General features: G+C 32.3%; 3 protein-coding genes across 3 annotated transcripts in view; 1 reads left to right on the plus strand and 2 right to left on the minus strand.

Annotated features, from left to right (window-relative positions):
• Positions 1–24,971, plus strand: part of LOC130450384 (protein phosphatase 1 regulatory subunit 14C) — a 321,652-nt gene that overhangs the window by 34,261 nt on the left and 262,420 nt on the right. Inside the window, exon 5 of the mRNA XM_056788762.1 lies at positions 1,950–9,208. Within this exon, the coding sequence (XP_056644740.1) occupies positions 1,950–1,991 (42 nt within the window). The 3' untranslated portion in view covers positions 1,992–9,208. The remainder of the gene's footprint in view (positions 1–1,949; positions 9,209–24,971) is intronic.
• On the minus strand, positions 12,653–13,791 carry LOC130450380 (mitochondrial import receptor subunit TOM22 homolog). Its single transcript, XM_056788748.1, has 2 exons — positions 13,428–13,791; positions 12,653–13,210 (listed from the first exon to the last, which is right to left on the minus strand). The coding sequence occupies exons 1-2, from the start codon at positions 13,566–13,568 to the stop codon at positions 12,890–12,892; spliced, it is 462 nt and encodes a 153-aa protein (XP_056644726.1). The 5' UTR covers positions 13,569–13,791; the 3' UTR covers positions 12,653–12,889.
• Positions 16,560–24,968, minus strand: LOC130450288 (protein flightless-1). The gene is made up of 16 exons (XM_056788618.1): positions 24,567–24,968; positions 24,166–24,515; positions 23,735–24,111; positions 23,028–23,250; positions 21,834–22,075; positions 21,601–21,763; positions 21,275–21,521; positions 21,022–21,207; positions 20,648–20,962; positions 20,380–20,552; positions 19,636–19,762; positions 18,996–19,272; positions 18,540–18,945; positions 18,177–18,486; positions 18,007–18,120; positions 16,560–17,098 (listed from the first exon to the last, which is right to left on the minus strand). Exons 1-16 carry the CDS (start codon positions 24,627–24,629, stop codon positions 16,964–16,966), a joined length of 3,708 nt encoding a protein of 1,235 aa, XP_056644596.1. The 5' UTR covers positions 24,630–24,968; the 3' UTR covers positions 16,560–16,963.

Raw genomic sequence — 24,971 nt, forward strand, 5'->3', positions numbered from 1 at the left:
CTCTTGAAGCTGATGGCATTAGCTTCAAAATTATAAAAAATATTTTAATGTTTCTTGCTCTCACATTCCAACAAAACGTTATGATCGGTAACCACTCTTTATGATTATTAAAAAGCCGTCTAAATATCCTCCAAGCTCGCTTTGTTATTCGTGTCATCGAATCAAACAACTCCACTGCCAAAGAAACTTTTCTCATCCCCTGGCTTGCCAATAGACGATACCCCGCGTTTAAGCCCAAGAAGAAACTCTCCTATCCGCCCCTTCGGCTGCTAGCAACAGCATACGAAGACCTCCCTGAAATTCTTCCATCGTCGGTGTTGGAGCTTTTCTGTTTTCCTATAACCTGGTGAACCGGTTCACTAGACTATAGAGAATAATGCAGCCGCAGCTGTACTCGCCCGCGTCCCAACTACCCGACTTAAATAACCAAATAAAATTTGATGAAAACAACAAAATATATTACCAAACTGGAAAGAACTGTTTTTTTTAAGCTGGAGCTTTCTTTTCTTCTTCTTTAAGCTACGTTTGGTCGTCGGTTTTTTTCTTTTTTCAGTCTGAAACTGCGCAATCACAAACCTATCATCACAACCCCAGCCCTGCAAAGGAACAACTCCTATATCGGAGCCAATTTATATACCCAACTAATCTCTCCCTCTCTTTCTCTCCATATAAAAAGTTATCTACCTGATCCACCATTATCAGTTAGTCATCACATGTCAACCGATACACATTCTTCGTTAACAACAAACAAGAATTCTACCTGAAAATGAATCTAAGTTCTAAGTGCTCAAGCGGTCACCCTGTTGCGACAAGATTAGAGTCGACGAGAAGTGACCAGTGCAATAAACATGAGCATGTCTGTTGTTTCCAGAGTTTACCGTAATTACCAAGAGACTAGTAACTTTCACCAAAGACGCGGTTCCAGAAGAAAAACGTGCATATCGATTAATTCTCAGCACATTGCTGAGAAATCGGTCCCTCACTGGTGTTCAAGTCCAACAAGAGTTCACAGAAACGCGTGGAGTGGCTCTGAGTTGTTAGACAGTCAGAATAAGATTTAAGGCAGCTAATCTTAAACCAAAAAGTCCAGCTGTTGGTCCCAAAATAACCCTAGGCCACCGAGCAGCCCGTCTACGATTCCAGAGAACACGTTAAACGAACTGATGAATAATAATGGCTCCGTTCTTTCTCATACGAAAGCAAAACATGCCTGCATGGTAGCGATAGAAGATGACTGACTTTTATTGAAACAGTTGAGCGGAGGTATAAACGGAGAACCGATGCATACAAATTTTAAGGGTTTCGTCATCCCTTACCCCATTTTCATCGGAGAAAATTTCATCCTAATGCAGGAAAATACCCGTCCGCATACATACTGCAAGTTCCGTACAAGATCTCGAAATTGACCAGCGAGTAGCTCGAGCTCAAATCCTATCGAGCATTTTTGGGCTGATCTTAGAGAAAAGTTCGGACTATAAATCCTGCATCATCCACGAGATCCGACCTCAAAACGGCACTTACTGTGCAATAGGATAGCATCGAATAAGATCAAGTAATGAAACTAGTTCTATCTATGAAAAAGCTATTGGAAACTGTTGTTAGGGCCAGAAGAGTGAACACTTCGTTCGAACTTTTCTTTACCAAAAAATAACATACTCATTATAAAGCCAAGGCTTTGAGGTGCTATATTGAGAAAAAGAATGGAAGTTACTATTTTTTTCCTAGAGATTTTTGACGCGAGCGTGCGACTTGAAACGATTTTTTTGTTCACGATTGTAGATAGGCAGTACTCTGCAATATTGTGGGAATCACGAAATCTCCTTTAAAAGTGTGTATCTAGGTAGTTTTTGATCTATACGTTTCTTTCGATGCTTTTGATAGAAAGTTTATAATTCCTACGGACATTATTTGGTAAATTCCACTAATAATACATTTTTTTTCTCCTCCAGAAATTCATAAATGATTTACTAGATAAGGCAAAGACTCTTTAAATTAAGTGAAGTGCCAAAAATTAATTCGAATGATTAAGAAGAAAGAAAGATAGACACTGGCCCTCATCGTTGGAGCCTAAGTTGCACAAGTCTTAGTGATTTTTGTCTACATCGATGTTCATTGGATAAAATGTGTATACCTATAATCCATCCTCGTATTACCAAAACGAACGTTTTGATGCAGTAATTTTAAGATTTTTATGTAACATCCAATTAAAAAAGGCTCGAAAATATCAACATTTTATGTTCTACACCATCTAGTACCCTTAATTTCCATATCATTTTACTTTTGTTTTGTAAAAATGGATGATGATCTGTTTGAGAGATCAATGTGTTCATGATTTGAGACGAAAACTGCAAAATAGAACAGCAACCCGATAAATGATCTACATTCAGTAAAGGTTTTGGATGTCAGTTCTTGAAAGATTTTTGTACTTTTGAATTTGTATTCCTGTTTTATTATTTGTCCACAATAAAATTGCATTTAGTGTATCATGATACGCCCCATAACTCATTAGAACTTGCTTTCTCAGCAATTGTTGCTGCCGGTCCATGTTATGTTGTGGTATGGCACAAAACATTAGTATGACCATTTGAAACGATTTTTTCCAACCCTTCTTTGCATGATTTTTTAAATTTTTTTAAAATAAATCAGGGTGATGTAATTAATGCTCTAGATTAAAGGAAAAATATTTTAAAAAATCCTAGTGTAAATAAAAATATGTATTATGTAAAAAACAATATGATGGAAATTTACATCATCATGCATTGTCACATATTTAGCTCAGTACTATAAAAATAAAAAAAATATTGTTTACAGAATCTTCTTTATTCTTTATGATAATTTAAAAAACAATTATTATTTTTATTTAAGCACAAATTGACGCCACATTTAATACACGAAATTGTGGAATAGCCTTTACATTTGGGAAATTTGCTTTTGGCCAATGTTCAGCACCATATTTTCTTATGTCTTTTGGAGGTGGTGGAGCTGGAGAACCTTTTCTTTTTTTTTTGATTGTAGTTCTTCTTCTAGTAAACTGGTACTAGGACGCCCTCTTTTAGCTTCTTTGGTGGTTTCTCTGTTTCATAGCACAAAGGCCAATTCATTTCTGAATTGGCCCATTGTAAGCAGACCCTTTTTAGGTTCACCTCTTTCTTGAGCATTTTTTTTATAAATAATCCAAGAGTTTATAATAGCTAGATCAAAAAGATGAAAAAAAATACGCAAATACCACTTTTTAGACCTCATTTTTATATGATTTCTGCCCAAAAAGCTATCCATGAGATCTACTCCTTCCATATGTTTATTGTACTCTTGGACAATAAACGGGCAAGTAATATCAATTTTTTCTTTTGTTGTCCTGTCATATCTATTGACTTTAGTTACATGCAATGCTCCAGAATAAGAAGATAACAGAGTTACTATCTTATTATCTTTCCAAGCCACACAACTCAAATCTATACCATCATGCACAGACACTCTTTCCCCAAAACTACCTCTGGGCACAGATTTTTTCATGAAATTTTTCTTCTCTGGAAATTTATTATTTGGTATCCTGTTTTGTTGCACAGTTCCCACTGTGTGAATTCCTGATTTAGCTAAAAAAACTACCAATGGCAAGAGGTATAAAAATTATCAAAGTATATGATGTGGTTTTGGTTTCTTGGCGCTCCTCGAAGCAAACGAACTACAACATTTCCTGTTGCACCAAGATCTGGTTCATCTAGGAGTTTCTCTGTATTCTCTTGTCCAGAATATACCTCAAACTTGTGGGCATATCCCATCAAATCACAGAGAACATACAATTTGAAGCCCCATTTATGGGGCTTCTTAGGCAGATACTGTTTTAAAAAATGCCCTATTTTGGTAGAACACATCTCTTCATCCACAGAAAGTCTTTGATTCATTGGTACTGTGGCAAACCTCTCATCGAGATGCTTGATAACAGGGCGGATTTTATAAAGCCTGTCATGTTCTGGATGGCCTATAGGTATGTGAAGATCATTGTTATTAAAATGGAATGATAACTTTATTTTCTGAAACTTGTTTAGTGACATTGTTGAAGAAATGGGCTCATATCCAAACTTGGGCGACCAGTATGATCTTGTGCTAGGAAATTTGATTACGGACATGTATAATAATATACCAAAGAACTTATACAAATCATATTCTGTAAATGTTATAGATGAACTGGGATTACTCTGTATTATATATAAATTTGTCTCCTCCACTAATGTTTTGATAAAATGGTTAAAACATTGATATGGAGTTTCTAGGTGTGATAGACCGCCTGAAGCAGTAGAACTCTCCAAGAAAGTAATTTTATCTGTATCATACACCGGATTCCTTTTTTTCCAAATCAGTCAAATGGAAAACTGGATGAAGACTGCAAATTGGATGATGTTGATGGGTGAGAGGATTCTTGATCTTCTGGTTCTACAAGAGGAGGATCAATGTCAGCAGTTTCATCCACATCATCATCATCATCATCGTTCTCCTCCTGCAACACTCTTATAACTTCATCAGCATCGCGGTTTTCATCATCGGAATCTTGGTCATCAAGGCCATCTTCTGAGAGCCAACCGCCTTCTAGCTTACTAAGATAATCTTCAATATCTCTTTCATTCAAGTTTCCCTAAAAAACAACATAAAATAAACATTACAAAAAAAATTGCCATACATTGCAAGTGAAGTTACTGCACAGTGATGTAAATTTCACATAGTTTTGAGAAATGTATATAATATAAATTGTATATAAAATAACAAAAACATGAAAACAAATCTTTTTTCCACACATGTACACTTTTCTTGTATTTTATATCTCCGTTTATTTCCTTATTAACAATTTAAAATATCACTTGTTTTTTCCAGTCCCAACAAACAGCGGAATGACAAGTTCTAAGCCTGGTAATTGACAGTGACGTTTACTATTTTTTGACAACTGCGTTTTGTTGTACACTATAGTCGCTTAAAAAGTTGCCAGCAACAACAAATTTACAGTACAAGGGTTTTGAGTACCTTTTTTTGTTGACTAAATATTATGATTAAAATTTCCATCATCATGCAAAGAAGGGTTTGGTAACGTCAAGTGGGGCACGACGGATCTATCTGAAGACCTATGTGCTCAACGGTTTTACAGCCTCCCCCCCCCCACAACTATGAACTTCTTATTTGGTTGATAGTTATGTTGAAACATTCTCTGTAAGCGTTCTCAAAATGGTCTAATACGGCATAATCTATTATTTGCTTGAAGAGCATTTGGGTCAGCAAATCTTTAATATTGATAAAAATCTGTTTCGACTCAGACCTTTCTCCAAAAACGATGGAGTATTTAGATTATAGCACGAACTCCAATACATGGAAATTTGTGTATTTTCGCGCCATTCTAGACCATTGGTTTAAAATCTAGATGGGGTTGATTTGCAAAATAAAATTGAGCTTTCATATTCGTACATTGCACAATAAAATTAAACAATTCATCTGGCAAAAAGGCATCTTCACACCTTGTAAAAGATACACACACATCACGATTTGGACCTGCAATTCCAAGGAATTCTGGCACATTATAAGGTCGAATATCTCCAAATGGATCGCCTATCATATTCCATGCAAGTGGATCGTCATCAACAGATGAAGTGTTACTAAAGTCTGATAAAATTTCATCTTTCATCTTCACTACCAGTGAAATTTTCACTTTCATCGTCGGATGTAATATTGTCGAACAAAAAATCGGAGTCTGAATCACTGTCACTCATGTTTAGAGGAGAATTTATTGCAGATATTTGCAAATCCGAACTTTAATTATAAATAAAAACCGACAGCTTATCGGACCAATAAGACATAGGAGGAGGAGGACTATTATACTGGAATATATACAAAGTATACAAATATTATTAGTTTTTGATAAATAGTTTTTCACTGTAAGCAAAAAATCAAAGTTAAAATCATAACAACGTATAGTCCCAGAGCTGGCTTCAAAAAACAGGGTCGATTAGGTGCGCGCCATTTTAGCTTGTAAACTTAATACATCACCAAATGCCAATTCTCAAGGTCAGGACAGGTCGAATATGAAAATGCCAGCCGGTTTTCTCGAACGGAAAAATTGGCTGAAAAAACCACATAACTTTTTTATTAGGTTTTTGGAGTCTCAAATAAGAGCGATGTAATAGTGCAAGAAGTTTTGCAGATGAGTTTTCCGGCATTTTCGATCACTTCTTAAAGGGTTTACCAGCCTGCAGCATTTCTTGCGCTATTACATCGCTCTTATTTGAGGTTTATAATCCCCACGTTACAAAAGGTTTCGCGCCCGCACGTTATAAGGTTTTTCAGATGAGTTTTCCGGTATTTTCGTTCAATTCTTACGAGGGTTTTCCGGCCTGCAGCACTTCTTGCACTATTACATCGCTCTTATTTTAGGTTTAAACGTTACAAAAGGTTTCGCGGCCGCACGTTATGAGGTTTTTCAGATGAGTGTTCAGGCTTTCATTGGTGACAGATTGACTGTTTTATAAATTTTTCGATGTTTTCGAGCCTTAACAATTATAAATTTATTCGCGGCCAGTTTTGCCAATGACATTGTTAACCTGTTTTCTATGTTTTTATATTTTAATTTGATTTTAGTCTGTAGGTTATTTATATAATATGGTAACAGCTAGTCCTTATAATTCAGGATATAGGTTAGGAATCATATCAGACTGCCTTTTTGAATTTATCATGATCTATTTTCAAGCGGAAACAGTAATTTACCTCTGAAAAGCATGAATGATTCTATCAGTGTTTAATAATAAACAAAAAAATTCATAACAGCGTTTTGTGTCAATAAAATTTTGGAGTATACAGTAACCGCTGGAAAAATCGATTATCAATATTATGTAATTCATTTAATTTTTTTTTACAAATTACAAATTAAAATATGTAAACAATACCAAGAACGTAAACCAAATTTTAAATTGATGACGTACCTTGAAAGGTATTAATTCAGTACCTACTGTATTTGTAAAGAAATACCTCGTTCAGTAGATTGTAGTTCATCAATACTCGTCAGTTTTTAGAATATTTAGACTATATAAACACACCGGTGTAATGAAAAGTAGAACAATTTTTACAACACAAGTTTTTACTGAAAATATTGTATTAGTAATAATTTAATCGTAATAAATTTTATTTTGTAATTTGTCGTGCCTGTATATTTTAAAGCCTTGTTCACATATTTTTGTCATTTATATTTGTTGCATTGCTGAGAGCCAAATTACAAACAACTGTCCTTTCTTTTTTAACTGTAGACTTTTACCAGTCTTGCTATATTTAACTCAAAAAACTTAGAAATAGTGATCAAGTGATAGAACTCTAGACCAGTCATACCCCAGGATTCCGCGAAACTTCAGAAAAACACCTCTGATTATCAACAATCGATACTTTTATTCGATTGTTGCAATTTAGTCGAATCGATCTATTCCTCTCGGCAGTAGCGCCTTCCACCACGCGTCACTGCTCACGCGTTCATTTGTTAAACAAGTCCGAACATACAAAATAAGTATCGATATTTGTCTCGATATAATATATCGATACTTTGAGATATATCGTAAGGGATTTGTATTTAACTAATATAAAATATTGAATATCAGATAGGGTTCAAGTTAATTTGAGTATAAACAGAGTGCAGAAACAAATCAACTTTATTTATTTATAAATCCCAATCCCAAATCCCAATAATTTTTCTATAAACTTTGCAAAAACAAAATTTTAGTAACTCTTTTGTAGTCTGCTCCTCTGCAAAGTTTAAACCTTTGCGGCTTTTGACAAAAGTCGTACAGATGGAACAGAGCTGGCCACCATTGTTAAATATTCAAATGCTACATTATAAAAACTTTGGGGACTGTACTCACACTTCTAATGGGTTTTCGTTTAATCTACTAACTGGAGCCCCCAATTCCGCAGGACCAGTTTATGGTGATTACTCCAAAGACTATAACTCGATGGAAAACTGATTTTGCCGGAAGTGTCCGAGTCAGATTCTGTAGTAGTACATAATTCATCCTGCTGGGTTTTTTAAACGTACAGTAATCTCCCGGTTAACGGAGCCTGTCCTTCAAAAATAACATACATAAATAAAGGTTTCAATAGCGAGACATCTACGGGAGCCGCGAGGATTATTTGTTTATAAAGTAACAATCGCGGTCGTTGACATAGACGGACCGTACAAAAAAGCGCCAGAACCTGAGTGAATTAGTCGAACTGTCCAATGAGTTACCCTTTGAAGATCAAATCAACAGCGAAGACATTCGTGATTGGTGCAATCAAGATGTTCAGATGAAGATTACCGAAGAGGAAATCATCGATATGGTAACTGGTGTTAAGCACAGTGAAGAAGATGACAATATGGACGAGATGAATCCCAAAATATTATACACCGACGGGCTGAAAGCGATCGACGCTGCTCATGCGACATCCCGCGTCTCTACAGGCGCAAAATTGCAACGTCCAAGCGAGAGAATATGTTATCTCAGAAGACGATCAAAGACTTTTTTACGAAATAATCTATGTTTCCATCTGTTTACAGGTCTGTAATTGTGATTATTATATGCTTTTGCTTCAAATAAACCAGTTTTGTAACCTTTCACGGAGTTTTACGTTTTTTTTTTACCAAAACTGAACTTAACTTTCGGATTATCCTAGTTTTCCCGTATCCGAGATGGTCCCGGTTCCAATTACCTCTGATAATCGGGGGTCTACTGTATCATTAACTTTACTAACGGCAATGCAAGGCAACAGAACGCACGATAACACTGAAAAAGTAGTAAAATCCAGTGGTCACAATGGCGTTAAAAATGTTGTTTGTCGTCCAGCTTCCATATTAGTATTGCAAGTTCATGATTCTGAATCATCCTTTATTAAATTATGTCAAAATCGGCCGACTTTGATCCTTGTACTGTAAATAAAGGATATTTAATACGGTGAATGAAACAATTTGTAAAGTTTTGTTGGTACTATTGGAATTGATTTGCGAAAATGATCTTTTGTTGTATTGTTAATGTAGTAGTAACATAAAAAGCTTCCACACACGGTTGAATGTTATAAACAGATGTTTTACTTCCGCAGTTACCGCCTTGAAGTACTTAAAATCGTTAATACTTCAGTTGCTGGTCTATATTGTTTAAAAGGGCCATTTTATGTTTTTACCTAATCGCAAAAAGAAGATCAAGGAAAAATGGTTGTAGAAGATTAGAAAAGATTTGAGATCAATGGAAAAAGTGAAAGATATCAGATAGAACTGACAAGATAACTATTCATATTGGAGTCTTAAAATTATGCTTTACACACAAAAACAACTACAAAGAAACGTCTGGAAAATAAGCAAAATTGTACCGTCTGTTGACATTTGTTTACGCTACAATGACTTTTTGAGGTTAAATTCTGCATTCATACAATGTAGATAGTGTATCAAGTATACAGCAACAGTTTGAGGAAAAAGTATACATATACTACAAAACCACTGTTGATGGGAATATAAACTGCCTAATACAGGGTGGCGCAATAGAACGTGCATTTATTAAGTATATCAAATGAAATTTGGAAATGCAGATTTGTGAAAAATCTTGTCAATAAATCTGATGTGGTTTCTGCAATTTCCTGACGGATATTTTCCTTTAGCTGACTGATGTCCCTTGGATTGTTCATATAGACTTTATGTTTGAGGTGTCCCTATAAAAAAATCAAGAGGCGTCAAGTCAGGTCTACGTGGAGGCCAAGGGATATCAACTATTTTGGAAATTAGATGGTTTAAACATGGAACCGACCTCTTCAAAACGCTTAACCTATATTTTGATTAAATTTGCACTCGGAGCTTCATTAATGTGTCTTAATCGATATTCTGAATGATACAGTCGCCTTGTTAAGACGTACAAACGACCGTTCTCGTAAAACATGGCTACTGAGCAAGCCACACCACCCCACGCACCATTAACCTCCCGAAAAAAGATGATGTAGTATGCACATTTTATTGCTCCACCCTGTAGTTACTTGACAGCAAATATTATGTTGAAAGAAATGACTGTTGTATTAACTGGCAAAAATTTGTTCTATCACTTTTGAAGTAATTCAAAACTGTCGTTCATCAATTTATACAATTTTCTTATAATTGTTTGTATCGTGTACTGTATCGCATTAAGTGTCTAAACATTACAATTACATGGGCTTCTATTCTCCCTAGCAAAAGTGCCGAAACGTCTAATGTCAAACAGTGAGATTATCGATTCGATTTCTAAAAATCGATTCCAAGTCAAGAATTTTTCAGTTGAACTATCAATTAAATTATTATTAGAAATTCTTTTTTTCGTTTTCTCCAAAAAAATGTCTTATTCTTTAAAAATAATGTTTTCAAATAATGTAATAAAATCGAAAACCGTTTTCGAACGATAAAAGCATTGAAAACGCATTTCGATTCTTATGGAGTCATTTAAAGCAGCCGCGGGAATTAGGTCGTTTGCGAATGACGTCACAACAAGCCGCCATATTGTCTTTAACATTACATTAAAATTATTAAAAAATTTTTAAGACAAGACAATACGTCCGACGTTTCAAGTCTCGTTATTAGAAATGTTTTTGCCGCTTTCTAGGTCAAACTAGCAGTCCATGTAACTAATTGGTCTAAGATCTAAACTTATTTTTATTCGAATTTGTCATATGAAGAACTGTGATTGGCTCGAAAGGGGCCACAAAAGTACTTTTTCTCCTAATTTAACCTATCCTGTTTCTTTTGCGTTTGGTTCTATAAAATACACACATTTAATATTAAAGAGCGGCATTCAAGTGAAAATAAACTATTGAAAGAGAGAGAGAAAGCATTGGTTTACCCTTATATGCAATACTCCTATATGGACAGTTCTTATGGGAAAAAACGTCTATACGTTACGGTGCCGACAATATTCATTTTTTCTCTCGTTTGAGACACTTTATCTATACTGCACATGCTTCATGCGCGGAACTAACTGAAGCGCCCGGAGGAGAGAGAGAACGATACACTATTTGTTTCACTTAGTCGGAACACCTTCCAGTAATACATATATGGGTTTACCACTCTCTATTCGCAATTGTAACCACATCTCCGACATTATGGCGATCCAATCAGAATAACGTAGAGAAAGATATATGGATACAGCGATAATTTTTCTGTCCCGTACTTGGCTCACTCTATTCTTTGTATTAACTCTATGATTTAATACGTTGCATAATTGACACAACATAACCTATACAAATGCAGAGTGAGAAATATACTTATAAACAAAGTTTAAGTTGAACATTTAATTTCTAACTGGTAACAAAACAACGCATCAAAAATGTCACTAACTCAAGTTTAATGTAATTTGTACAATTTTGAATAATAGTTGGTCAATTCAAATTTTGTTAACCTAGTGCAACATTTTAAAATGAAGTAGATACAGGTGTGGTAATCTATTTGTTATTGTTTATGGTGTAGTTGTGGTATGAAAATATGTTTTTGAATGTAAAAAGATTAACTTTAATAACCTTATTTCAATTTTTATACACATTCGAATAAAAAATAATATATGTTACGATCGAAATCTATGTTTGGAACCACCAAACTTCTTTTCGTTCTTGAACCAATCAACTAATATTTTTGGAAACACTCTGTATTGAAAAGCAAATAAATTTGTTACGAAGAAGCTGTATATGTTATATTCTGTGTTAGCTTTTATTACAAGAGATTTATTTGGAAATTTTTCGAAAATTAATTGGAATCGTAATAATTTCTTTTCAAATACTGATGACAAAATGTGATAGAATAAACTTTCGTGCATTTTGTTGTTGAATTTATCATATCAATGCTCAAAATTTGTTACTGTGGTAAATGTGAGCTTCCCCCAAAAATTGTATTCGCCTCTGATACCTTTTTATACAAGAGGCATCATCAAGGACAAAATAAAAAATGTAAAAAACTTACTTTGTTTTTATTATCCTACACAATTCCTTGAAAGATATCACTCAAATTTGTTTTCAAAATTCAATAAATAAGGGATTATAATATATACAAGGTGTGGCTATTAAATAATGAGACTGGTTGTATGAAATATTTTATTTTGATATTATGTATATATATTATCACCTTCAATATATACCCCTCCCATAACCATACATCGTAAATCCGGACTGATTCGTTGGTTTCGTAATTTTTAGCTTCTCTATTTGACACTAGATGGCGAAAAAAAATTTTTTACTTAGTGTGTCTTTACTATTACGGTTATTAATGTTATTTTAACTGCTGTTCATAAAGTATTGAATCTTTTTATTATTATTGTTTTATAAACTTTTTTATGTGCAGTATTAAACGCGATTTTATCATATTATATGCATACCTCTCGCTCTGTTTCATTATTATGTAATGCGATATGATTTCTCGTTAACGCGATAGATGGCGCCACCATAAATGCATTCGAATGATTATGACTTAAAATACGGAAAATCCAAAATCCGGAACTAATCCTTTCCGGATTTTCGATGTTGTACTGTATTTGAGAATTTTACACATTTCATGTTTCTCTAGTTTATTTTGTTCGTTGTTCAGGTTTCACATACTTAGAAAAATCATAACTAAAGAAAATCGATTTCTACACTGCCTTGATAAATAAAACAAGACAAATTTTTTCAAACATATTTATTTATTTCACAAAACCTTCAAATGATTACTGTTGCATATAATACCAGTTATCTGTGTATCACAAATAATTTTGTAAACTATAAAAAACATGCCTTTCTACCATAAATATTCTATTGACTATTACAACCTGTCAAATGCATTAATTAGAAACAGATTGGTTTTATTTAAACATAATGTACAGTCAATTTTAAGTGAATATATTTTAAGACTCTATGAGTCTCAACTCTTCTGTTGAGAGGGCATAGGAGGCATAATGGGAGGAGGTACTCCTCCCGATATAGCTGAATTAGGTCCTAGCAATAACTGTTTTTGCTGATTTTTCTGCATTTCTTCCATTTGTGCTCTTTCGACTTCAAATATAACGGGTGCAAATAATATAATTGATGTGCTGAAAATTACCCATGTTGCACTTCTCGAAAAGCTGTAAGCAAATTTAATACCATCTTTAGTATTAACCATAGCCGACCATGTGAAGTTTCTAATGGGTTCAGGAAACATTTCTGTTAAGCCCCACAACCTTTCAGACAACGTTTCATCTGGCTAGAAATAAGTATATTATTTCAATTAGAAAATAGTATATAAGAAGATAAAGTACACTTTTATAATATTTCACAACACAAAGTTATCTAACGAATCAACAGAATATTTACAATTCTTGGTGACCTATTTCTCTATTAGTTATACACAATGTAACAATGTGTAAAAAGTAAGGTTATGTATTAACAAAATAAATTATGATTATATCACCAACGATTACCTCGTCATCTTCGCTATCTTCAATTTCAGGACGTTTTTTTTCTACTGAACCATTTTGACTACTACTTTCAGGTTCTTGGGATTGTGATCCTTCTTGAGATTCCATCCCACTGTCTCGTTCGTAATCTTCAGCAGGTGCCATAAGACAATATTGAATTTATTTATTGAATAACTGTATGAGACTAATATAAATTATCAGTAGACGTTAATAAATCATGAAAAACAATAATTAATGGATAATTTAACGATGAATGAAAGATCACGAATAACTAAGAGAGTATGTGCAAAGAATGCGCGTGCGCTTTATCATACATACAAAAATTATAATAAATTGAATAAATTTCGATACTCACATATCAGAAAACAAATCCGTTGAAATTTGATGCGAAATTTGTATTAAATTTTTTATGTCACTCAAATTATGACTTAATACAAAATATCATAAAAAAATATTGAACTGAAAGTGTAACTTGAAGCTTATTCGAAAGAGACTTCTTCTCAACCATAGATTAATCATATCTACTGTCTCAACTAAGTGATCGCGTAAGATATACAGCCACTATTTTAATTTTTTTTATATTAGTTTATATCAATAATATTCAAAATCCTTACGTATGATAATAAGCAAAAATTGACGTATTCTCATAAGCAACTGATTTATTGGACATATAGATGAGAACTTAATAAATATTAGAATTCGCTTAGGAAAGTTAAGTAGGATAAGACCTATAACATAAATTAAAAAAGAAGTTATTAGATTGTGTGTCGGTTGACCTAAATTTAACTCTAATTATCTGAGAGTATTTTTATTTCGATTTTACAAACATGTTATCACGATTTGGTGTACTTTATAAACCTGTTTATATGTTAAAAATTCATCCCAACGTTAATCAAAATTTAATTAGAAATGGTGTAACCAATAAACATGGAGTTGTTTTACAAGAACCTCATAAAACGTCCTTTGGAATTTTAAAAATATTTATTACTGTAACGTCGGGATTACTAATAGGAGCAGCAATAAGCAAAAATATAGCCAATTTCCTAGAAGAAAATGATCTCTTTGTACCATCTGATGATGACGACGACGATGACTAATTTTTGAAACACTAGGTAGTTTTAAATTTTTATTTATATACCTCATTACTTTGTTATCTACGTGGTACCTTTATTTGCTAATTATATTTTTATGGCTTTCTTCCAGTGAAATAGAAGCTTTAGTTATTTGAATCTCATTGCGATTTTTATTGAATCTCCTTCCTACGTATTCCTAGCACAACTTCATTTATTTGATTTCTGTGAGGAATATTTGTCTACAGGGCAAATACATTCCGTCTATACTCAATATTAATTAATTTATTGTGAAAATGTTAAAATATTTTTGATATAATGCCTTAATATTGGGTTTATGTGTCTACTTATAAAAAAAACTATTAATTTTCCTTGCAAAGTGAAAATAAAAGTTTTTGATTCATCTTGGACAATTGATGGAAACTGTGGAACCTATTAAACCATATCATTATCAGTTCACTGCCTCTATATTAGCTTTTTCTCAAATCATTTCATGTTTTTCAGCTGCTTTTTAGAACTGGACCAGAAATTTTTTGTCGTATGATTTAAATGTACAACCAAATTATTTTGCAATACTAAAAGGATAGATAATATGGTAAAGAAGTACTTCTTAACTGAAAGTAACTTTAGCATCTATGGATACCAGAACAGAAGCCAATCATATTCCCTTATATATAAATGATATCAGTAAATTCATTACAATTTTAACTGTAGAATTTTTATTAGTTATAAGTTATAAGATGAAGCTGAAAGTAGAGCCCAAAGAAATCAGTCGAACTCTGAAAATACAGTGCCAAATCAAAACGCTGGTCAAATTTTGTTTATTAAAATTCCCTAAAAATTTAATTAGGATTGGATTAAATCTTATTGAAATGAATTATTTGAGAAAGTTGTATAAAAAAAATGATCAAAGAACAATAAAATCGTGCAATTTCTATGTTTAACTTTACAAAGAAACAGTCGAATCCAAAAAAAGTGATACGATAACTTGGAAGGAAAACGAAAAAAAATGGAAGGCGTTAGTAAGATAATTTAATGATGAAAATAACTAAAATGGTCATGTTTTTGATAGAACAACAACAAAATAAAAAAATGTGAGAAAATCTAAAAGTTCGCTCTAAAACTAATAACTTTTTGTTTTCTAGGGCGCATCTACAATGTTGATAATTTCCTCATTATTATCGTCGGCTTCATCAAATATAAAGATTAAATCTTCAAATTCTACCAAAACCATTTATAATATTGTAAAAATGTAAACAATATGAAAAAGTTAGATTTGCATCCTCCGTTTAATGAAGATTAAACTACCCTCAGACCGCCGATAACGTTTAGACCGAAGATTTTCATTAAACAACATTTATAAAACATGAAAAAACTGGTAATGGTAGTTTTAACTGATGTTTGATGCACTTATAAAATTGGGTCTTGGACACTCAGAACACTATTGGTTACAAAAAGTAGAATAAATTCTCAAATTTTATTAATTCTTCCCCTGATTCATCTTCAAACATTTGTTTCATTCAGAATCATTACCTGCTAATAATAAAAGGTGTGCTCAAAGCTTATAGATTCTTCCCCCAAATTCATATTCTGACATTTATATATCATAAAAAAATAGATTTGTTGTACAGAATAATTATCACCTATCTAATCAATATCATTGTTATCCAAAAATAAGATTCAACACAAGTATTTTGGTTATAAATTTTGACTAGGACCTTATTCGGCTCTGGGTTTTCCTTGTTTGACTGATTCCTGTGGTCGCTAATTTCAGCTCGTTAACACCAAGTTGTTGAAGAATTTTCAATTTACTATAAATATCTGTAATTGGGGGATCTCAATGGATTTACAAAGGAGATATTTATTAAAAACTCTTACCAACAGAGGTCTTTGAGTGCAACAGTACTGGTGGATAATTAGAATTATAAATAGAAAATGTTTTTTCACAAGTACAGTGCCCTTTTAATAAAGTTTCACTGTATGTATCTCACTATTCTTCCCACTGATTTAATTTACTGATTACAATTTTCTATCAGTTGAAATAGAAATAAAACACAAGATTGTTAAAATAGTGTGTATTATTTTAAAAAATTGTAAACACGGCCAAACATCAGTTGAGTTGAACTTTAAAATCAGTTTTTTTTGGAATTAAGTCGATCCAAAGAATAAAATTGAATGAACCATATGACATTTAATATTTAATAATATTAATTTTTTAATATGACATTCAATCTATTAAAAGAGGATTTGTATGAAAATTTTGTCAATAAATAAATACCAATTAAAAAAAAGTTTCATAAACGATTTTTAATAGCTATAAATTTGAAATTAAATATGGAGTAAATTATTACAATGTGAAAAATATAAACTATAAATTGAATATCAAGCAATTTTTTTGGTATACTAAAACAAATAGTTGGAGCAAAATTTTTCTGAAATATATAATAAATACATATATATGTGATAATACTATTCTGGGGGTTTTTTATGGAGCCCCCAACCATGGAAACACTTGGTAAATCTGGTCGATTCTTTATTTTTCAGTGTTAAAAATAGTTTCCTGGGTCTATCAGGCTGTTTAGCTCTAGTATGTTGAATGTAAACCTATAAAAACATAATTTAATGAAAAAAAAAAAGAAATATTTACCATATTATATTAATTAATCTAACAAGAAAACCCAAAACATAGATTTAAAGTTTCCTCCAAAATATGTAGACTCTTCTAGACACCACTCCTTCGAAATACCTCAGCCTTTTGTTGATACAGACAGGTCATTTGCAAAATAGATACTCTACTGTCTCTATGGTTTATGCAGTTGTAGTTCACTGCCATATCTATCAAATGGTATTTGAGGAAGCGGTTATCTGTCAGAAGACCAACCACTAGTTTAAAGTCATTTCTGGATGTCTCGAGTAATTCATATGACTTATTAAATATGATTATGAATCTGGTTGGGTTTCCTCATTGTTTCTGTTAGTTCTTAGCATTTATTACACTCCCAATCTAGCTTAAAATTGCACTCAAAATCACTTTGCTATTGAAGAAAATGTAAATGTATTGTCTAATGATGTCCCTATTTTAATACTCCTGAACATTTATGTTTATTACCAGCAGCTCTGCCTGAAAAAATAGTGGAATGGTCTAAAAAATACCTAATACAGCTCCTTGAGGTAAGTTTGAACCACCAAGGTGCATTTAAAGCTTTAGGAAGATATTTAATGATCCATCATTGGCAGTAATTAATAACTACTTCAGAGGAGATATCTACAACCATCATGCTATGGATTTGGTTCATTTGTTTGTCATTGCTTTTTAGTTATATCAATCCTAAAATCCTCGGGTGACCTTTAAGATGTTTCTATCTGGATTAAACGCACTTATATATTTTTATTTAACAATTATTTCAGATCTCGGATTAAAGGGATTTTATTTATGCTTGAATCAGGCATTTATAATAAAAATTCTAACACCATTACTCAAGAGTCGGGCAGTGTATCTAGGAAATACTTACTTGGGCAGATTTTACTGCCAATTTTATTTCTACTTCACTACATTTAGCTCCTAACCATAAAAATACCTGTTCACCGTTATCGAGAATCATAATATCATCATCAGCTAAGTCATCCTGAAGAAAAAAAAAATATTTGAAATAATTTTTGTATTTTATATATTTCCCCTTACCTGACAGAAATCTGAACATTTTTCAGAAACAATAAAATATCCTTTTTCGTTGGAGCATCTAAATAACCTTGTATATTCCATAAACGTTGCATCTTGATCGTACGGTTTTTTGCCGCCGAGACCTAACCAGAAAAAGTTATCCGGTTCCTCACCTTCGGATAATACTTGTAACGTCACCCAAGGGCTGTTGAACATTTCTTCTGCTATTTCTTGTATTAACCTAGCTTCGTCCGGATCACTTTTAGAACCTATCCATACATATACAATACCAGAATCATCTTCTTGTTCAAACGGAACATTAAGAATATAACTAAAATCGAAAAAATATCAAATTTAACCGAATTATTGTGAGGATACACTTACCAAAACGCTGAATTTAAATAAGAAGCATTGGGTTGGATCTGTACTAATCTTGTATACAAAGCACTACCATTCGATCTAAGATGATAAAATTCAACCTCTTTTTTATTTGATTTTTTATTTCTCTTTCCTTGTTTGATGATAAATTTTCTCTTGAAATGTGCCATGAATTTCATGTTCTCTTGTTGTTGATATGTTCTCAAAACTTCCAATTTATCTTGGAAAAGAGCTTTAAATTTCTTTTGCAATGTAAAAGTGAACGTAAGCCAACCCATATTAGATGCATCTCTACCTTGCCAGAAATAACAGACCCATTGGAAATCATCCATTTCATCCTCTAGTGCTGTTTCATCAGTATCGTCCCAATAACGACATAAGAATACGTAACAATCTTGGGAATAGAATGTACCTTAAAATAAAATTATCAACTTCACATTATAAATGTAATTTAATACATACCTAATTCTTCTTCTGGCAATCTCACAAACTTCTTTCCTTCCAAAACGAAAGCTTCCATTGCTTCTAAGTCTTCATTCCACTCTTCCATCAATTGTTGAGCTTCTGATAGAGGCATTGGCGGTTGCCTAGGTGTGAAAAGGGCAGTTAAATCTGCTTTAGTCTCTTGTTGTTGTGCCCATTTTATTAGATCAACGCCTGTTTTCTTCACAGATTCAGCAGTCCTAGTGAAATCTACTGCAATCACCTCGTCCCATCCTATAAACTTGGATTTGAATATCTGAAAAATAAAATTATATATATTAATTATAAAATTAACACTCCTATTTATTATCTTTGTAAACCTATAGATACTTTTTGTCCTTCAGAAATTTGTCATAAGGATCATTTACAATGAATATAAAAACACCAATTGCAGTGAAATCTTCAAAAAACTTGAAATATTGCCAATTCCTCGTTTGCACATTCTAGAAATCTTAAAAAAAACACACAAAAACAAATGTACTAATTGTATACATATGGGGTCAATAAACTATTTACCTATATTTCCGTCTCTTCCGTCGTTTTTTGTTGAGAACATATTTAATGACTTAGTGATACATTTAAACATTTTATCTAAAACATTTTCAATTGATTTACATACCTGAGTTTCGGTTCCTTCTCTGACTCTTGTAACTCGTGCGTAATCCGGTCTGTCTATCATATTGAACAATTCCTCTGATAATTTGACAGCAGCGGCATTTACAAGTCTAGTAGATTTCTTACCAATCCTTACATATAAAAAAAAGTTTTTATTAATTATATGTAGAGTAAGAATTATGTGAGTATAAAAAAATTATTATGTACACAAAGTTTTTATTTCTATTTGAATCACTTTTTTATTTTTTGTAGGAGTAGGCAGATTGAGGCTTTAAAATCAACCAATGGGGGTGATTCATAGTTGTTTGGGATTGTCTAGAAAAATTAAACGAATTAGGCAAGAAAAAAAATGTGGCCCTATAATGGGTAGCTGTAACCTCTGGGTTGTTCAGTATCAAAGCCAGAAAGGGAGACACAATAGATCTAGTGTATATGATATCCCAAAATCCATACAGGGGTGATTAATTGCAAGGAGTAGGCATATTGAGACCACGGAATTGGATCAATAAATGAATAATGACCCTACCCCACTCCTCTCTTTATAATGGCTCCAAAGTGGGAACAGACACGTCGGAAATTTTCAAAATTCCAACACGGTTTAACCCCCACTAGTTCTTTTGTTCAAAACAATTTCAAATGTATATATGAATGTACAATTGATAAACATAAATATGTAATGCTGAATCAATTGGTGCTATATTTATTTAGGTACAAATATATACAACAAAAAAAGAACAAATTCACTTACCATACGAAAACATCTAGGTAGCAATCTAATATATACACGTTTTTACTTAAAAGTACCGTATTTACTATTTTGCCTTGGGGCAATTCAACTTGCGGTAGTTCTAAATAACCCATTCCCAACTGTACTTGATAAAGTCTCGGAGGCACAGGAACAAAGTCTGGATCGACATGTTCCTATAAATAAGTATTTAGTGTCATTTTATACATTGTGTATAGAAAAAGAAAATAATTTTTACAAACATAAATACTAAAGAAAACAAAAATCTTACCTTAAATGGTTCTTCCGGTGGCAACCCATCTTCTATACCTAAATGTTTCCAAAAATCTTTACTTTCACTACCAGCTGCTTCTGTAATAATTTCTGCTTTGTTCTTTCTTTCGTTTTTGTTAATCTTTTCACACATTAATCTAGATTTTGATTTTAACGTGTTTTTCGCTTTTTTACCATTCCAAACAAATATAATCATTCCAGTATCCAATATAAATACGAATCTAGGATCTAAAGAAGATACTGAAACTGATACAGGTTCTAAATGAACTGAAGGTCCAGCCGGGTGGACTCTATATAATCTTGTTTCAAAGTTCTGAAAACATAGAGCAGATTAAGCAAATAATTAGAGAATGTTAATATATTCAAATTCACCATATCTTCAACTGTGTAAAACCCACTGCAAGTTCGGCCTCCTTCAATATAGGTTATAGAAGTTTCAAAAAGACTCAAAAATTCTTCTGATTCTTCACCTTGTTCTTCTCTGATTGTTCGACATTGGGCTCCTAAATAGTTTCTTAAATTAACTGCATGTATCGCAGAACATGCTTTTTTATCTAGCTGGAATAAAAATAAAGACATGTTAGTAAAAATACTCACTAAGAAACATTAAACTTTTATTCCTTACTGATGCTTTTCCTCCAATCCAAAAATATATTTCCCAAGAAAGCGACTGATTTTCATCTAAAGAAGTTTTTAGTACAATATAACAATCGCCTTCGTAAAATTTTCCATATGCTACTTCATCTATGCGGTTTGGTAGGAAATTTTCAATTTCCCATATAGTAAGACCGGCAACTTGCCCAGCTTCTTCCTCAAAAAATTCTGAATAGTCAAGAGGGGGTTTTTCCAAAGCTTCATCCCAACGTTTCGGTCTAAAATATAAACAGATTGAAACTTTTCTACTAAATAATGCATTCCAAACATTAATTCAATCAAAAGAAACATACTTACTTTAAAGATTCTACCTTAGTGTCTTCCTGGATACTTCTGTTTTTTTCTTTAGCAATATCCTTCATACCTTTCAAAATTTTTGCTTGATCCTGATCTGCTTCCTCGTGATCTCTCCTTCCTTTTCTCAAGCGCATTTTTCTTGCTATGGGATCTTTACTTGGATCTATAAAAAATATAAAATACAACAAATTCTTCATTCTGTACGTTAAATTATTTAATAAAGTATACTGTACTTTGTACGGGTGTTGGAGCTGGTACATGTGCCCCTGCAAGTCTAAGTTGATTTTGCAAAGAAAAATCGATATTATAAAATTCAATTCCAGCTCCTCTTGTAGCTTCTACGGGTTTTGGTGGCATAATTAGATCAGGGTTATTCCTCAAATCCAAGGAAACCAAATCTGTTAGAAGATGTACAGCATCTGGTAATGTTATTAGTCTATTTGAGCTTAGGTTCAGTTTTTTCAACGATCCACACCTTAAAAAAATTGGTATCAAGAAATTCAAATAGCTATTTACATAATATAAAAGAAATATATACAACTTCACAAATATGATATTATTTATTTTTATAATTACATTCCAAAATCCCAAAGAGGCTTTAGTGGATTGAGGTTGAGAAAAAACTATTAGCTGGTGATACAATTGCTTGAATTTCAATATCTTCAAGGCAATGGTCACAAATTGTGAGATATGCCATAGAGCTTAGTGCGTAAGAGAAAAGCAAAGGTGTGACTTCTAATAATACTATATACTACAAACTATTACTGATCCATTACTATATGCATACATAGGTAGTATGCTTATATGCTATGCTTATACTTTCTGTATACTGGGATCATTTTCAATAAACAAAATCTCTACTAATATATATGTTTGATCATGGATGTTCTCTAGCAAGCTATAATCATGATATGAATAATGGAGATCCAGCTGCAGGCATCCTGGATGTTAATTCTTTTTTTGTATACTGGAGTGGTCTTACCATAATCTCTAGAAAACTATCTTAAGTTGAATAACAGAAGCTCAGTTGAAGGTATTCTTACATTCAGCTCTTGAAAAGTAATTCTCATTTGCATCAATCAAATGTCCATTCGTTGACTCTTTAAAAAGCATAATAGCTATAGCACACTTCTGGATGGTAAAATAATAATTTTGGCAAGCACTAAAGTTATAGTCAGATGACTTGATTTTAATATGAAGCATTTCTTAAATTTACCCAAATTTGGTCTTTTTGTAACAAAAAGTTTTAATCTTATCAATATTTGAAAAAATCTTATTTTAAGCAGAAATTTTGGGTTGTAGTAGAACTAAGCCGGTAAAAGAATGGTGTGGGTAAATAACAAATTATATAATTTTGCTGAAGGAAATCTAAGATGAAATTATTTGATTTGATTATTATACAAATAGGTATTAGATGTTGAGGTTACCTGCAGAGTCCTTCTGGAATCATTTCAATCCTGTTATTTGCAGCTGAGAACAATTCTAGATTCCCTAATTTTCCAATTCCAGATGGTATTCCTTCAAAATCTAATTGATTATCATTGATATAGAAACGACGTAATGCTGTTAATTTACATAAAGAAGCCGGAAGATAAGAGATTTGATTATGGGATAAATTTAGGGTTTCTAATTTTTGCCAAGTTTCCATAGCTGAAAATATGAGCACAAACGTTTTCAAAGAAATATTCATTTACCATAAAAGGCAATAGAATTAAATATAAAAGATGTTTTGCCCTGTTGAATTTGAAATTTTTGTAATTTACATTTAAAATAATAAGTACAATAGATCAAATGTATACATTACAAGCAAAATTTATCCTAACAGCCGATTTCATAATACATTCAACCCCCTTTTAACGTCTTGAAGGAGCCTTTACTTGAGACCATTAGAAATCGATTATGGGACCACTTCACTTTAATAACTAAGTTAAAGGCCCTTTAAATGAACCTTTAGTTAAAGTGTCAGTTAGGGTGGGATTATGAAACAGGCTGTAAATGATAAAAGAAGAACTTGAAATAGGAAAAAACATTATAAAGATGAAATAAATTCCTATGAAGATGGAAAATTGAGAAAAACAAATAATAATCAAAAACTTGATAGAAATAACAAATGGTTTAAAAGTTTTAATCTTACCTGAAGAAAGTTCATTGATTTCATTTTCACTCAAATTGAGTCTTTTCAAATTTGGCAATGAATATAAGGCATCAGGTACTTTGGGCAGGTTATTCTGGGCCAAATCAATATCTGTCAAGTTGATTAAATTCTCCAAGTTTGTAGGGAAATTATTCAAATTTCTTTGGGTGTTTCTCATATGTAAAGTTTCTAAATTAAGTAACGAAGGTAATTGTCTAAGCTGAAAATGACCCAAAGGATTGTTATTCAAAATTAATGTTTGTAAATTAGCAAGCCTCCTAGTCTGTGGTGGAAGAGTTTCTAAATTATTTTCACTTAAATCCAAGAATAATAAGTCTGTTAAATTTATGAACAGTGAATTGGGAATTGATTCAATTCTAAAAAAAATTATTATTTCACACAAAATTATCATTTTTTGAATATTCACTTACTGATTGTTACTCAAATTCAAAACTAGCAAAGATTTAGCTTTATCTAAACCTTCTGGAACTTCTTTTAAATTATTATGGCTAAAATCCAAAGTACTTAATTCTTCCAAGTGAAAAAGCTCTGCAGGAATACCAGAAGTTTTAATATTATTATGTCTTAAGTTCAGTGTCCGTAAACAGTTTAATTCAGTCAGTTCTCCATATAGTTTCTCAAGATGATTCCTAGTTAAAGACAGGTGTTCTAGTTTTAGAAGATTACCCATTTCTTTTGGGATTTCTTCTAAATTTGTACGATCTAATTTCAGCCATTGCACCCCAGTCATAGAACTTACAGCACAAGGAAATCTATCTCCCTACGAAATAAACATTAAAATTTTATTCAAAAAGTTGAAATATAAACTTACACTAAAATCATTTCTAGTAAAGTCGACCCCTCTAACGAAGGGTAAGACACCTGTGTTAGCCATTATTAATGTTTTGCATTAAATGCAGTATCTTATTCTTTATCAGATATTATTACACCATTTTCTTAAGATAAAAATATAAATCAGTAATAAAAATATGAGCCACTACTTATGTGTCATCGATGTCATCTTGACATATGTCAAGTTAATACACAGAAATCACTTTTCACGAAAAAGAATACGACTTATAGCATAAGTTTATATAAAAGGGCTATAAAGGTAATTATGTATTTTAATGTAATTCATTATTATTTAATGTACTGAATAACGTTCATACTTTAAACGTAGATTTTAATAAAGTTCAAAAAAAATACCGGAAGTCAAATCGGCGCATGTCGTGCCGGA

The sequence above is a fragment of the Diorhabda sublineata genome, chromosome 1 (assembly GCF_026230105.1).
Source record: "Diorhabda sublineata isolate icDioSubl1.1 chromosome 1, icDioSubl1.1, whole genome shotgun sequence".
Taxonomy (NCBI): Eukaryota; Metazoa; Arthropoda; class Insecta; order Coleoptera; family Chrysomelidae; genus Diorhabda; species Diorhabda sublineata.